This window comes from Danio rerio, chromosome 14, assembly GCF_052040795.2.
Source record: "Danio rerio strain M-AB ecotype USA chromosome 14, GRCz13ab, whole genome shotgun sequence".
Lineage (NCBI taxonomy): Eukaryota > Metazoa > Chordata > Actinopteri > Cypriniformes > Danionidae > Danio > Danio rerio.
The window spans coordinates 51,390,001-51,406,378 of record NC_141034.1 but is presented as its reverse complement, the minus strand read 5'-3'; the positions used below and the strand labels follow the sequence as shown (position 1 = coordinate 51,406,378).

The window sequence follows — 16,378 nt, the reverse complement described above, 5'->3', positions numbered from 1 at the left end:
CCCAGAGTCCAAAGACATGCGGTACAGGTGAATTGGGTAGGCTAAATTGTTCATAGTGTATGAGTGTGAATGAGTGTGTGTGGATGTTTCCCAGAGATTGGTTGCTGCTGGAAGGGCATCCGCTGTGAAAATATGTGCTGGATAAGTTGGCTGTTGATTCTGTGGCGACCACGGATTAATTAAGGGACTAAGCCAAAAAGAAAATGAATAAATGAATGCAAAACAGTCATTTTTTGAAGAACATAATATTATTTAAATAATTAAAAACACAACTAATTAAGTTAATTTATAAACACAAAATATATTCTAATGTTTTAGTGAATTTGGAATCTTTAGTGTGAAATATAATTTTCCAAAGGAGACTTTTTCTACTTATTTAATGTGTCGATTCAAACCTCTTATTTCTGTGGTTCTTTATTCCCTCTGTTTGATGATGAATTGTGTTGGCTCATTGTGTTATTGGAAAAAAATGAGTCACATTTCTTCAAACCACTCCCTTTTGATTTCATGCTGTATCGAGGCTCCGTGTTTCTGAGTTTTTTTCACATTCTTCATCACTTGCTGATGCAATGGCAATATTTTTCACAAAGGTCTTTTAGGTTTTGCCAATGCATTAACTCATAGAAAAAGAACTTGACTAAGGAGTTTTCGAAGATTAACTCTAGCTCTATCATGATTCCCATTCCACTGCTGTCTCCTTGATGAAGTGAGAGAGCAGAATGAGAATCGCTTGCCTTAGGATTGTAGCACAGGTGAATTGTCGGAGATTGATTTACAGACGTTGAGCGATTGAATCATATTGCTGAGGTACAGTTGGAGGTCACATCTTCACTTCAAAATCAGAAAGCAATAAGGGGAAAAAAGTAATAAGTGTGTACTGTGTTAATGAGCCATATTTATCAATAAATATTTGCTGACAAGCAGTGAATGAGCATAATAATTGCACATCGGTCATTTATCAGTAATGGCCATCGCTGTTATTTTTAGCACAAATGCTGAAGCCATCAACGATCTCTTTTTTTCCCTAATGGAGGTGTTTCATTGTAGTTACTAGGCAATTTGTTCTGTAATAAAAAGCTTTTAGAATTATTCAGGAGTTAATTGTGTGTGATATTTTGGTTATGCTTCAATAACACTTGCTTGATTGCCACAAGACCCATTTTAAAAGTATTTGATCATTATTAGTATGGCATTGATCTCAATTTCCAAAGTTTAAGTGTTTTAAAAGGTAATATCAGTCACGGTTCCAGCGGTTATAGGTATATAATCATGCTTGATGCAAAGATAAGCTCTGACTTTCACCCTAATGCACTGTGTGAAAGCTGCGGTTGGTGGCTATATGTAAGTGTATAAATCCCCGCAGGCTGACCTCATTGTATAATGTCGACACAGTATTGATTACACATGAGCGAGTCAAATCAATAAGCTCCTCAGGTTGCACAGTATAATTACTTGGCCAAATCAAACACAACTCTCTGGCTTTAAACAACATTAGAAAAACATAACCGTGAATTACAAATGTTTTTGCAATAAAAGTGGGATGTTGTAACAGCCTGACATGCGAGTTCATCTTGCGTCTGTGGTGGATAGTAGTGTTGTAACTAGAACCTAAAGTTCATTGATAAACTTTGATGTTGGCTTGAGAAAGTCAAACGTTTATGGCATTGTTATGTGGTTGCTAAGCAGTTGCTAAATGGCAATGCTCGTGTACATGTTTGATCAAATGCTAATACTTAGTAGGCATTTCTAGCATATGTTATTGCATTTAAATCATTCATAGCATGTAGCTAATCGTTATTAGCACTTGGCTTCCATTATCATTGTTACCATGCATAGTACACAGGAAGTCCTATTTGCTAGCATGAGTCAAACAAGCCAATGCCCAGGTCAATACGATGTTCTGATGTAGAGATATTGCAATTTTTAAACGGTTGCTAGATTATACTGTTTTATTGCTATGGGGACATTTGACAGGTTAGTGATGATACATCAAAGCTTCTTGGCAATATGAGTGATCTAAATCAACCCCGATGTTTCTATGACAGTCTTTATGAGTGTCAAAAACTGGACTTGAACATTATGTATTCCTGGTGTTGGGTTGCGGCTGGAAGGGCATTCGCTGTGTAAAACAAATGCTGGATAAGTTGGCGATTCATTCTGTTGTGGCGACCCCTGATTAATAAAGGGACTAAGGGAATGAACATTATGTAAAAATGGCTTGCTGTAATTTTTTTGAAAGTACAATGCTTAATAAGTGTGAAGGTGATACATGCAAAAATGGCTTGCCATATCAGTAAAAAATATGGAGTTTAAGTCAAATATGGCTTGCCATATTTTGAGAAAAATAATGCTTAAAAATTATTTATTGGAAAACTATAAGTCGATTAAATCTTCAAGATATAGCAACAAAATCTACCGCATCTTAATACAGCTTTTGGACAAATTTGGGGCTTGTATAATTTTTTTATATGCCCGGATTATAAAAATTTAATATTTAACATTTTTTTAAAAAAATGATAAGTCTTAACGGCATGAGGAGATATAGCAACAATCTTGAATGCAGAAGGCACATTTTGACCACATTTGGGCCTTGTGGCATGAACAGCCTAGGAGGAGATACGTTTGTTTTCAAGGACAGAGTAGTATAACAGTATGTCAGCTTTCTCAAGCCAACATAATAAAGACCACTAAAATCAAGACCAAGACTAGAGTGTTTAGAGACTGAAAAAACACAAAGACTTTAGGAAGTAGAGACCAAAACAAGAGCAGACTTGGCTGAGATCAAATCAAGGCCAAGAATTTGTTGAGTTGAGGTCAAGAGTGTGTCAAAAGCAAGATTTTAAGGGGTGTTGACCAAAATAAAATAACATCCTAGTTGAGACAAAAACTTTGCAGGGTTCAGACCAAGTCATGGCAAAGACCAAAGTGTTTCAAGACCAACACAAGATGTGATTGAGACCAAGATAAGGCCAGAATTATTTAAGATCAATAAAAGATCAAGACTTTGTAAAGACCAGACTATGTCGTGACCAAGACTGCAGCAGGTTGAGATCTTGTTAAAATGTAGACCATAGTGTGTCAAGACCAACACACAACCACAACTCATAGAGGTTGGTTCAGATCAAGACAAGACCAGAAATCATTAAGACCAACAAAAGACCAAAACATAAGCAGATTAAGATAAAGACCTGTCTGTGTCAAGACCAAGACTTTGGCAGGTTGCGACCAAGGCAAGACATGGAACAGTGTGTGGAGACCAACACACAACCAAGATTCTGAGAGGCTTAGACCAAAACAAGACCAAAATTGTGTAGGGTTCAAGTTTAGAGTGATACCTGAATCCAAGATGAAGCCCAGACTGAAGTGTGCCGAGTCCAAGACTTTGAGGGATTGAGACCAAAACAAAACCAAGATTGTGAGGTGTTGAGATCAAGTTTAGACCGATACTTGAATCCAAGATGAAGCCCAGACTGAATTGTGCCAAGTCCAAGACTTTGAGGGATTGAGACCAAAACAAGATCAATATTGTGAAGGGTTGAGATCAAGTTTAGACCAATACTTTAATCTAAGAAGAAACCTAGATGGAAGTGTGCTGAGCTCAAGACTTTGAGGGACTGAGACCAAAACAAGACCAAGATTGTGAAGGGTTGAGATCAAGTTTAGACCGATACCTGAATCCAAGATGAAGCCCAGACTGAAGTGTGCCAAGTCCAAGATTTTGAGGTATTGAGACCAAAACAAGACAAATATTGTAAAGGGTTGAGATCAAATTTAGACCAATACTTGAAACTAAGAAAAAACCAAGATTGAAGTGTGCCTAGCCCAAGACTTTGAGAGATTGAGACCAAAACAAGACCAAGATTGTAAAGAGTTGAGACCAATTCATTGATACCAAGACAAGACAAAGAGCTCTGTGTCTTGAGAACAAGAAAAGACCAATACATTAGAGATTAAATAAAGTAAAATAAAGACCAAAACCAGTTTTTGTCAACACAAGACAAGACTTTGAAGACACTGAAGGGTTCAGACCAAACCATGACTACTTACACCAGAGTGTTGCAAGACCAAGACCAGAATAGGTTGACATGAAGACTTTTTGGAGGGTTGATATGTAGACAAAGCAAAGACTTAAAGGGTTCTTCTTAAAGGTTAAGACCGAGGGTTATTTGTGTAGTTGAGACTAAGACAAAACCAGGATTGATTAAAATAAAAAAGACCAAGTTAAGACCAAGACCATTGTGTTGAGACCAAGAATTTAGCAAGTTAAGTCAAGACAGAGTGTATCAAGACTAACAGACAATCATGACTCTGACCAGTTGAAGACCAAGAAAAGAACAATAATTTGAAGGGTTCAGACCAAGACATAGGTATGCTAAAATCAAAACAAAAATAAGACTTTAAAGTGTTAAAACCAAAACGGAAGTATTTCAAGACGATGTGCCAAGACCAAAACAAGACCAAGACCTGAAGAGTTGAGACCAAGTTAAGATTAATATTTTTAGACAAGACAAAGACCAAGAACAGAGTGTGTTGAGACCAAGACAAGATTAATACATTGGAGACATGAGTGTACATTTGAGAGACCAGGGTTTGTCAAGTCCAAGATTTTGAAGGTTTAAAACAAAGTGAAGTCAAGCCCATTCTGTGCTGAGACCTTAATTCTCGATTGTATATTAAACCAGGAATAATTTAATCCAATCACTGTAATGATGATATATAATAAACAAGGAAGTGCATCTGAGATGTATTAACATTCCAGCAGTTGTGGTCTAAATATGTATTAAAATAACATCTTAGTCTAAAACTAGATGAAGTAACAAGACAAGACCTTCAAAAATTGTCTAAAGACAAGTCTCAAGTAATACAACACTAGTAAAGTGATGGATGTATACATTTTCAAATAAAAAAAACCTCTCTCACATGTGTTTTCTTTGTTTTTTCTTACAGTGGCAAACATCCTGTGGAGGGAGGAAGGTAAGCATGGTGTTTCGATACAATATTTATGTGTTAATGCTGAAGTTAACCTTATTTTCTGTAGATCTGAGCCGTGAACATTCTTATATTTGTCATTCTAAAGGTCTGGGGATTGGAAACATGTTCTATGTGTTTTATGAGGATGGTATTAAAGTTATCCAGCCAGTGGCCTGTGAGATTCAGAGGCACATCAAGCCCAGCGAGAAGCTTCTTGGCCTGCAGGTAAGCTGTCGTATAAAAGACATTTTCCAGCACTTGTAAATGTTCAACATAAACCCTCTGTTTTCCCTCCTGCATGATTTAACCCTAAGCAGAATGCAGATTTTATGAACGTGATTTATTTATCAGCATCTCTGCACATTCGCTTTACAAGAAAAAGGCGAAAGCTAGGTTCTTTCTTTCTTTCTTTCTTTCTTTCTTTCTTTCTTTCTTTCTTTCTTTCTTTCTTTTGTTCTTTCTTTCTTTTCCTTTTATCTTTTTCTTTCTTTTGTTCTTTCTTTCTTTCTTTCTTTCTTTCTTTCTGTCTTTCTTTCTTTCTTTCTTTCTTATCCTTTTATCTTTTTCTTTCTTTCTTTTTTTTCTTTCTTTCTTTCTGTCTTTCTTTCTTTCTTTCTTTCTTTCTTTCTTTCTTTTCCTTTTTTCTTTTTCTTTCTTTTGTTCTTTCTTTCTTTGTTTGTTTCTTTCTTTTCATTTTATCTTTTTCTATCTTTCTTTCTTTCTTTCTTTTTCATCTATCCACCCATGCCTCCATATTTCATCCATCTTTTCAGTCTTTCTTTCTTTCTGTTCATTTAGTCATATATTTATATATATATATATATATATATATATATATATATATATATATATATATATATACACACACACACACACACACACACACACACATCTTTTCTTTTCTCTTTAGCTTTTTATCTTGCTTTCTATACGCCCATATATCCATACATTAATCAATCTCTCCCTCCATTTTACTTCATTTCTCCTTAATTTGTCTTCTTCCCATTTAGTAATCCATTCATTCATTCATTCTTTCATTAATTTTCTTTTTGGCTTAGTCCCTTTACTAATCAGAGGTTGCCACAGCAGAATGAACCACCAACTTATCCTGCACATGTTTTATCCATTTATCCATCCATCCATCCATCCATCCATCCATTCTTTTGCTTTTTTCTTTCTATACATCCACTCTTCAATTCATCCTCCCATTTTTCCACTTTCTTTCTTACAATTTATTCTTCTCATCTTTTCATCCATCAAATATTTGATTTACCCATCTATCTCTCTCATTCATCCATTCATCCCTCCATTTTCTTTCTTTCTTTTGTTACCTTATTTCTTTGCATCTGTCCAACATTTATTTTATTTACACATACATCCCTACATCTTTTTTGCTCTCATTCCTTTCTTCTATCCATCCATCCATCTTTTCTTGCTTTTTTTGCTTTCCATTCACCCATGCATCCCTCTTTTCTTCCCTTCCTCTGTTTTCTCCTTTCCTTTTTTTTGCTTTTTTACATTTTACATTCATGATTTATTTTATTCACCCATCGATTCATCCTTCTTGCTATTGTTAATTCTTTCCCTCTATCAATCTACATTTTTACATCTTTCTTTCTTTCTTTTTTTTTCTTCTTTTCTTCCATCCATCCATGTTTCCATCTGCTCCCTATCTGAACGAACAGCAGCACAGCTTTTCTTCTCTTGACATTAACAGTAATTTAACCCCATGGAGTTTGAATCTCGGCACTGAGCTCCTCTCTCCATCATTTTACATCTCTTACTCCTCTAAACTCTGCATATCATTTCTCAACTGTTTCTGATAGGCAGCTGCTAGACCCGTTTGCGCTATTAAATGATTGCTTTGCTCTGTTCTGCTGCTACACTGGAGCTGGTATGCTGATGAGACAGCTGTGTTTGTTTGGAGCTCAGGGCGGTGAGAGCTTCAGTCTCCGGCCTCCAGAGAGCCAGCAGGCCTCTATTAGGACATCAATCAAATGCCAGGCCATAACGGCAAGCCCCAGTGCAAACCCTGTCTAGGGAAGAACATTTAGAGAGCATTACGATATGTTTTTCCAATGTTCTGCTCATAGGAAATCACTGTCACATGTACTTCCCTTGTTTTTAAATACATATTGATCCTTTACGTGTTTACGAATTATGGTTACAGTTATGGGCTGCTGAGTAAATGGTCAATGTTAAAAGGGAACCACTATGCCCCTTTTTACAAGATGTAAAATAAGTCTCTGTTGTCCCTTGAGTGTGTAAAGTTTTTAGCTCAAAATACCACACAAATAAAGTTTTATTTCTCTTTGAAACTGCCTGTTTTATAACTTTTTGAAACTAAAACTTAAGCCCCGGTCAGATCACACAGTTTTTATTGTCAGTTATGAAAGTCACTAAGTCAGATTATGCGATTTTGTCTTGATCAAATCTTGACTCATCATGGGTAACAAATGTGTCAGACTACCCGCTCCTTCACCATCAGTCATCTTGTGACGTTTACAATAAGTGTTATATCCCAAAGCAGGCACAAGTGTTGCTATAACAATATTTCTTATCTTATTAATTTCAATGTTTTTTATCTTATGTCAATCTCAATGAACACTCATGCTTGCTGACAACTACGCTACATTATTTAAGGACATTTGTTATGACATTGATAGGATCAAACATATATTTCCTTTTTAATAGTAAGATATTTTCTAAGAAAAAATCTGATGCTCAAGACAAAATATTGAAAAATTTAAAAAAAATTGCAAATATATGACAGAGGTTTGTGATTCAACAATTACAGTGGAGCAATAATTAAGTTTTTATTTTTCACGAAGCAAAACAAATCATCCACCTGAACAGCTGAATAGTGGATGGGCACAAACTAAAAAAGAATATAATATTTTTCTGGGAAAAAAAATTCTTTTTGAAACTAATTTCGTTTGGGTAGAAATTGTATCTAATATAAATGATTTTTGTTGGTCAGTTATCTACTAGATCAGTGGTTCTCAAACTTTTTCACTAAGTACCACCCCTGAAAAAAATTGTCTCTCCAAGTACCCCCATATTGAGCAGTATTGAAATACAGTAGCGTAGTAGAAGCCCAGTAAAGCAGCTACAGTTCTGCACAGTTCAAAAACGTGGATTAATTCCTATTATTAAGAATATTTATTATTGTCAGCCACTTTAAACATAAACAGTCTCAACGTTAACACTATTCTTTGCTTATATGTAAAAAAAAAATAAAAATAAAATAACAAACAAACTAAAAACGTCAACATTTAAATTAAAATATCCTTAAGGTGAAAAGAAAAGTGCTGTACTTAAATGTAAAGTAACATATAATGGCCAATTCAACTCCTGAAAATGTTGCCCGAACCTCATTTATAAAGGCTATATGTCAAATATTGAATATTATTATATGTCATATTCACAAATAAATATTTTTTGGTCAATTTTGAAATATATGTAGCATGCACATATGACATATTTGATTCCTCCGCGGACCACTTGAAGGAAGCCCCACAGTTTGAGAACCACTGTACTAGATAAAGAAAAATAACAAATATTATCTGAGGTGAAGCGCTTCAAAACCAGTCCGCTGTTCAGTGTCAAAGCACAAACTGGTTTGTTAAATAAAATAATAACCTAGCCTAAATAAAATTCAAGTGAAATATTTCAGATAAACTTCTATTAAACTGTTTTCATTTTTAATGACAAAATCATCCATTGCTGGTAAGTTTTAATTAAATTAGTTTAATTAAGTAATTTGAATAAGCATGACAGGCTTTTACAATGTATTAGTACTGAACGTGTTTCCAGATTACCTCGGAAGAACAAACTCGGTTGGAAGGCTAGGAAAACTCAGAAACTCGTTGTGAGAATAGAGAAGTCTGCATATTTGTGCCAGTCTGTCAAATAAAATTGCTTAAAACACTTTATTGTTTTAGAAAAAGTAGTTAAAGTTTGCATAAGCAATGATTAACCTTATTTACCCGAGACCCACCCATAATTAAATATACAACCTGTTTTTTTTGATTACCTGACCCATGGATTAACGTCAGCACCCGGTGAGATAACCACAAAATGATGTGCTCCTATTGTCCAGTGTCACCCAAGTGACAGAACTCATCTTGAAGAACATAGAAAAAAATTCAACATGCTAGACTTTCTGCGATGGTGTCGTGAAGCGTCGCAGGCATGGTTTCGATTGTCAAAACTATGCCACATTTTACGAAAAGAAACGATTGAATTTTGTGTCACGATGCCCATTTGCTATTATACGACTTCCAACGACACTACGTCAAGGAAATCATGCTAAAATCGCGTGATCTGACGAGAGCTGCAGGCTTAGATACTAATTGTGCCACTTTTGGTTACTGTCACTTTAAATTCAAGTGAGATTGTGCTCTTTTTAAAAGAGGGCGGAGCTACAAATGCCTCTGTGTCAGCATAGTGGCAGATTCAAAAACAAGACTAACGTCCTATGCTAATGAGGAAGAGATTATCAATAATGGGCAAGGCTTCGCCCCTCTGATGACACATACAAATGGAGAATGTCAATCAAAGCATTTCTGCAGACTGTTTCTATCAAATGTGATTATAATTATTATATTTTATTAATTTTAATGATAAAAATATAATAATAAAAATATTATATTTATTATTGTTTATGTATGATTATACTATTTCACTCACAAAAACTAACATCAATGATGATGAATAAATACAGTAATACATGTATTAGTAATTGTTTGTTCATGTTTTTAAATACATTCACTAACATTAACTAATGGACCCTTACTTTAGAGTGTTACAAATTTTTTAATTTGGGTTTCTGAGAATGTCGCTGGAGCAGATGCGTCCAGTCACATCAGTCTGTATTTCCATCTTGATTGTCGACGACAGTCCTTGAGTAGCCCAGTCAACAGCATCACCACAGGAGACGCCGCTTCTTCACAGTCTCAGTGGCCATCAATCACACATCTCTCACCTCTTTAACCACAGATCCGCCAGCCTCAGGCCTGACAGACTCTCGCTGTCTGACAGAGTTTACCTTCGCCATCACACTTCTGCCCACTATCAGTCTCTTCCTCTGCCAGAGATGCTGCTTTCTTTTTTATTTATGTAGCTTTGTGAATGCTGCACTTTAAAAAGGTAAAATAAAATTAACAATTTCCATATTTTGTACACACATATAAGTGTTTTCCATTTATTTACAGTCTTGTATTGCATTCCTTGATCTCTACTCTGTCGACTTTTGATGTTGAAAATTCAACTATTTTATTGACATTTTATTGACATTTAAGTAGTTTGAAATAATGGATGATAAATAATATAGAGAGAAAATTGTAAAATAACAGAAAATATACTGATTCACACTGATACAGTGGTCCATTCACATCATGCCACAATGCAATGTATATGCAATTGCATCATTAAAGGTCTCATAAAGTGCTTTGAAATGTGCATTTTTTTATGATGTGTGACATAATCTCAACTGAAAAATGAAGAGAAGGTGGTACATAGTGTAGCTCCTCCCCTTTTAAATAAAAACCCAATAGCGTTTTGTTTTTTATCAAAGCTCTGTCAGTAAACGTGGTGGAGCTGAAGCGCATCAAATAAAAAAGCAAATGAGAAGTGTATTGATGGGGGCGGGGCTTGTCAGATACTAGAGAGCATTTTAATGGTCAGAATATTTGCTAAACAGAAGTGTTTTGAGTCTTGATTTGAATGCACTTAATGTTGGAGCACATCTGATCAATTCTGGATACTTATTCCAGAAGCAGGGGAATTTCTCATTATTTGATCCTAATGATCTCAGTGAACTGTTAAGTTTGTATTCAATGAGCATATCTGTAATGTATTGAGCTCCTAGGCCATTTAGTGACTTATAGACAAGTAATAATACTTTAAAATCTATTCCGAATGCAACTGGGAGCCAGTGTATAGACCTGAGGACAGGTGTGATGTGCTCTGATTTTCTGGTTCTGATCAGAATCCTGGCCGCAGCGTACTGGATCAGCTGCAACTGTCTGACTGTCTTTTTGAGAAGCCCTGTGAGGAGGCCATTACAGAAATCCTGCTGTCCTCACTGGAAACAAAGCATATAAGGGTTCCTTTCATACCTAGACTTTTGTTTCGGAACCTGTCTCGTTTTCCCAGTTTGCGTGGTTCGTTTGGCATATGTGAATACAGCAATCGCGCTCGGATCCGAGCCAAAACAATCGGTCTGAGATCGCCTGAATGAGGTGGTCTCGTCTCGATTAAAACGAACTCTGGAGTGGATCGATTGTAGTGAGAAAGCGATACGATCCGAGCCTGGTTATATCACAGTGTTTTATGGATATGTAATAGGCATACGGCTATATGAAGAGAGAATTATGAGTATTGTGGAAAGTTCCGGGAGTTACCCGCAAATGCACAGAGACTCCCGGATGCCCGCAAACGAGTGATAATCTCCCGGAAATCTCGTGTCTCCCTCCCGGTCCTCAAATACGTTACCCTTCTCAACCCTCCCCACCGCATCCCTCCTTGCTCTTCAGACACGTCGCGCACACCCTGTCAAACACCACCAAACCACCACCCATCTGACAGCTGAGCAGGGCTCTGCAAATAAGCCGTGAAACTGACCAATGTGAGGAGAGTTTACTCGCACGTGACTTGTTTTAGCTATTTTCGGCCGTTTAGAAACTCTGCAGTGTGAAAGCAAACCACACCAAGAACAAAGAGCAACAATGTAACAATTTGAATCCCTGTTTCAGAACAACTAAATCGATTCACAGGTGTGAAAGCACCCTCATTCTTGCAATGTTTTTAAGATGATAGGATGCTGATTTAGTTACTGCTTTGACATGACTATTGAAACTCAGATCTGACTCCAGAATAACATCAAGATTCTTGACCTTATTTTTTGTTGTTTGACCTTTAGAGCCAATGTAGGCATTCACCTTGAGAACTTCAACTCTGTTCCCAAATGCAATAACTTCAGTTTTCCCTTTTTTAACTGAAGAAAGTTTTGGCACATCCAACAGTTTATTTCATCAAGGCATTGGCAGAGGGTGTCAATGCAGCTGTATAGGGCAATAACGCTGAGAAACCATTAACGAAATTATCAATTTAGATGACTTCATAGAAAAGAAAGTGTCGTTTTCTGGCCACTTTTGAGATGCATTTACTATTTTTTGGTGTGTACAGTCAAGTTAGATAACTCTCTGTTTCATTCCTGTAGGAGGAGGTTTGTCCGCTTGTGGAAGGAGAGATGGAGCAGAAATGCTTGTGGACGTCTGCCGTCAACGTGAAGGACAAGTTCATTTACGCAACACAGCCTTTGCTGAACCGACTGCTCATTGTGGACATCCAATCTCAGAAGGCCGTTCAGGTACGCCTGTTTTAAGATTGACAAACTGGAAGACAGTATTGTTTTAGACTGTAAAAAGTGATTAGTTCTGAGTTATAATAGGTTTACTCACTTTTTTAAGTAACAAATTTTACAGTGTATTTTTACAATTCAATTCAATTTAATGTTTATTTGTATACTATTTTTCATAATAATTATTGTTTCAAAGCAGCTTCAAAAAAGGTGCACATTATTGCATTACAATCAAATTCAGAAAAGTTAAGATTATTAGTTCAAAATCAAATCAAATCAGGCCTTTATTCGTCACTTACACTTTTGTATAATTGAACCTCCCCGACCGTTCACAGACATCACAATTGTCAGGGGAAGACAGGTCACAGGAGGTAGCATTTAGGAAAGGAAATAAGATACATGTCAGGAAAGGGAGGCAAAAAAAACTCCCTCACACCTTGCCCGTGAATTGAAGCAACGTGGGACCAGGGAGACAAAAAAGACCCCCTGCAATTAAGCACAAAAACACACAGACAAGACACAACATTGCCAAAGGGGATGGGAACAGGGGGTATGGATATAGTCCGATGAGCGAGGGCAGCCATCTGATCCTGCAGCCATGGAGGCACTAGTTGCAGACCCGCCTACCCCCTCCAGTGGGTGAAAGCACACGAAGGCGTTGGAGAGGGGATAGGGAGTGATTGTCTGTTATCTATAGCTATGTATGTGTGTGTGTGTGTGTGTGTGTGTGTGTGTGTGTGTGTGTGTGTGTGTGTGTGTGTGTGTGTGTGTGTGTGTGTGTGTGTGTAAGCCTGTAGAGTCCAACAGGTGTTCTTGACAGGGAGCAGGAATTTCAGAGCGTTTGCATAACTTTATTAGTTATTAATAACTTTACCTGATGAACTAGTAGCTAATAGCTTTTAATAGTTAAAGTTGTTATATATAAATATAGTAGTTCTGCAGTTATGTAATATATAGGGGATGTCTGTGTGTACATGTGTAGTGAAGTGTATTTGTGCATGTTACGACCCAAAATCCAAAACTGGCTCTATTCATGAAATCAGAATTTGAGCCGAACATATGAAAGACACAGATGTTTGAATATGATAAACTGACATCCCTGTCAATATATTATTAATCTCATTTAAATAACATTACAGGAAGAAACAAAAATTAATAACAAATAACAGAAGGGCAGCTAAACAAAACAGTTCCCTGACAATAGCTGTTCTTCCAGCAGAGATCTTACCTAGCTCCCATGAAAAAGAATAAAAACAGGTGAGTCCTCCAGGCCACTGCTTCCCTCTCTGAACAAAATAAATAACAAAACACAACTATGAAAATTAATATTCACTATCTTCTACAAAAATATCAAAGTATCAAAACAAACAAACGAAGCAAAATAGGTAATACATTACAAATACCAAAGGATAAAAATTAACAAAAACACTAAGCCCTATGGTTAATACTAACATTCATTCATTCATTCATTTTCTTGTCAGCTTAGTCCCTTTATTAATCCGGGGTCGCCCAGCGGAATGAACCGCCAACTTATCCAGCAAGTTTTTACGCAGCGGATGCCCTTCCAGCCGCAACCCATCTCTGGGAAACATCCACACACACATTTACACACACACTCATACACTACGGACAATTTAGCCAACCCAATTCACCTGTACCTGTGTCTTTGGACTGTGGGGGAAACCAGAGCACCCGCGAACGCAGGGAGAACATGCAAACTTCACACAGAAACGCCAACTGAGCCGAGGTTCGAACCAGCGACCTTCTTGCTGTGAGGCAACAGCACTACCTACTGCGCCACTGCCTTGCCCCTTAATACTAACATACTGATACTAAAATCTAAAAAACATTACTTTTATTTTATTGGACCTTTAATATTTTAAATTATACCTCTTTTATCTCACTAACTTACTAATAACTAAAAATGAAAAGTAGTTTTAGAAGTAGCTTTAATGTAAAAAATAAGTCATTTTAATCAGTTTTATATAAGTAGTTTTATAGTTTTTAAGAAGTTTGTTTTAATTTTTGCTTGCTTGTTTTAAATTTAAATTTAAAGTTCAAAAGTAGTTTAATTTTATGTCTTTTGTTTAATTTTATTTTTAGTTTGCTTTATTTTTATCCACAACTTCAAAAAATAGATTTTAAAGCTTTAAATTTATTTTATTACTGATAGATTTTGAAGTTGTATTAATGTGGTTGGCAATGCATTGGCATAGTAGGTAAAGCTGTCGCCTCACTCCGCGTGGGTTTCCTCCGGGTGCTCCCCCACAGTCCAAAGACATGCGTGAATTGGGTAGGCTAAATTGTCCGTAGTGTAGGAATGAGTGTGTATGGATGTTTGCCAAAGATGGGTTCCGGCTGGAAGGTTATCCGCTGCGTAAAAACGTGCTGGATAAGTTGGCGGTTCATTCCGCTGTGGCGACCCCGAATTGATAAGGGACTAAGACGACAAGAAAAATGAATGAATGAATTAATGTGGTTTTGTATTATCATTTATATTAGTCTGTATGTATTAAATATATTTAGTTTTATTTTACTTTAGTTTAATTTCAGTTATTTTTGCATTAAGTTAAATTAAATAAAAGTCACAACTATTTTCTTAGCAACAAGGTAAAAATAAGTTATTTGTACAACAACGGTGTGTTATCAGGATTGCTTGGTGTGAGGTTTCCATCTGTTAATTATCAACTCTAACTTTTTTGCATGTTTGAAAATTGCACTGAGCATTTGTTTATCTGCACTGAAGAGTTGCTATTATTCAGTGTAATCCTCAAAAGGAAGGCAAGGATGTGCTGGGATCAGAATTCGCTGTGCACATCTGCTCTCTCAGATTATTGCACACATGGAGATTGAACAAGCGTCCTCGTTTATCACAGCTACACACCAACTCTTCGTTTCATTTAATGTCAAAACAAGCTGTACAAATGCTCACACTGTGGAGGATTTGACACTGAATGCTGCATCACATGAACTTTTTTGGAGTTGAGAGAAAGAGCAAGAGATAAAATAAGCATTTTTAAAAAGTTTAATTTGTAATTTGACTTTCTTTTTTAAAATATTTGTGTACAGCCATGAAAGCACAATCAGGTGTGAAAATTTCACAGTAAGGCTATCCGCATGAAAAGAATTATTGGTTAATGTCCTTTATGTTGCTCTAAAGTAGGGTGAGGGATTCATCCAGTGGCATAGTGGACCGGCCCAATCTCCAACCCACCCATCCCACCACCCCACAACCCCCCTTTGTTCAGATCACGCAATCATAAATCAACTCAGCCTCAATACCACCTCAAAATTAGTCACTCACCTTCGCTAGATCATAAGCACTGCATCCTCACACCCCACCAACCCCCCTGTATGTATGTATGTATTTATGTATGCATTTATAAAAAAATCTTCTCTCTGTTAAACAGAAAATGGAAAACAGGGGGGCTAATAATTTAGGGGGGCTAATAATTCTGACATCGACTGTATGTATATGTATATCAGAATTATTAGCCCCCCTGTTTTTCTTTTTTTTTCCATTTTCTGTTTAACAGAGAGAAGATTTTTTTCAAAACATCTCTGAACATAATAGTGTATTATTATTTAATTGTCAAATAATATTTGACAAGATATTTTTCAAGACACTTCTATACAGCTGAAAGTTTAAAGGCTTAACTAGGTTAATTAGGTTAATTAGGCAGGTTAATTGGGATAATTAGGCAAGCTATTGTATAATGAGGGTTTGTTCTGTAGACTAATTGGCTAATAATTTTGACCTTAAAAATGGCTTTTAAAAATATAAAAAAATGCTTTTATTCTGGCTAAAATAAAACAAATAAGACTTTCTCCAGAAGACAAAATATTATCAGACATACTTTGAAAAATTTTCCTGCCCTGTTAAACATCATTTGGGAAATATTAAAAAATATATAATAATAAATTCAAAGGGGCGCTAATAATTCTGATTTCGTGTGTGTGTGTGTGTGTGTGTGTGTGTGTCTGCGTGCGTGTGCGTGTATGATTGTTGGGGGAGAAAAGAGAATTTTCGCAATATTTCCT

General features: G+C 36.3%; 1 protein-coding gene across 5 annotated transcripts in view; it reads left to right on the top strand.

Annotated features, from left to right (window-relative positions):
- The window catches only part of fstl5 (follistatin-like 5), a 390,165-nt gene that overhangs the window by 345,090 nt on the left and 28,697 nt on the right, over positions 1-16,378 (top strand). For 4 of the 5 annotated variants that reach the window (XM_087280661.2, XM_087280663.1, XM_087280662.1 and 1 more), the window contains 3 exon segments: positions 4,948-4,974; positions 5,078-5,196; positions 12,197-12,346. In XM_087280661.2, the coding sequence (XP_087136787.1) occupies positions 4,948-4,974; positions 5,078-5,196; positions 12,197-12,346 (296 nt within the window). 5 annotated transcript variants of the gene reach the window in all.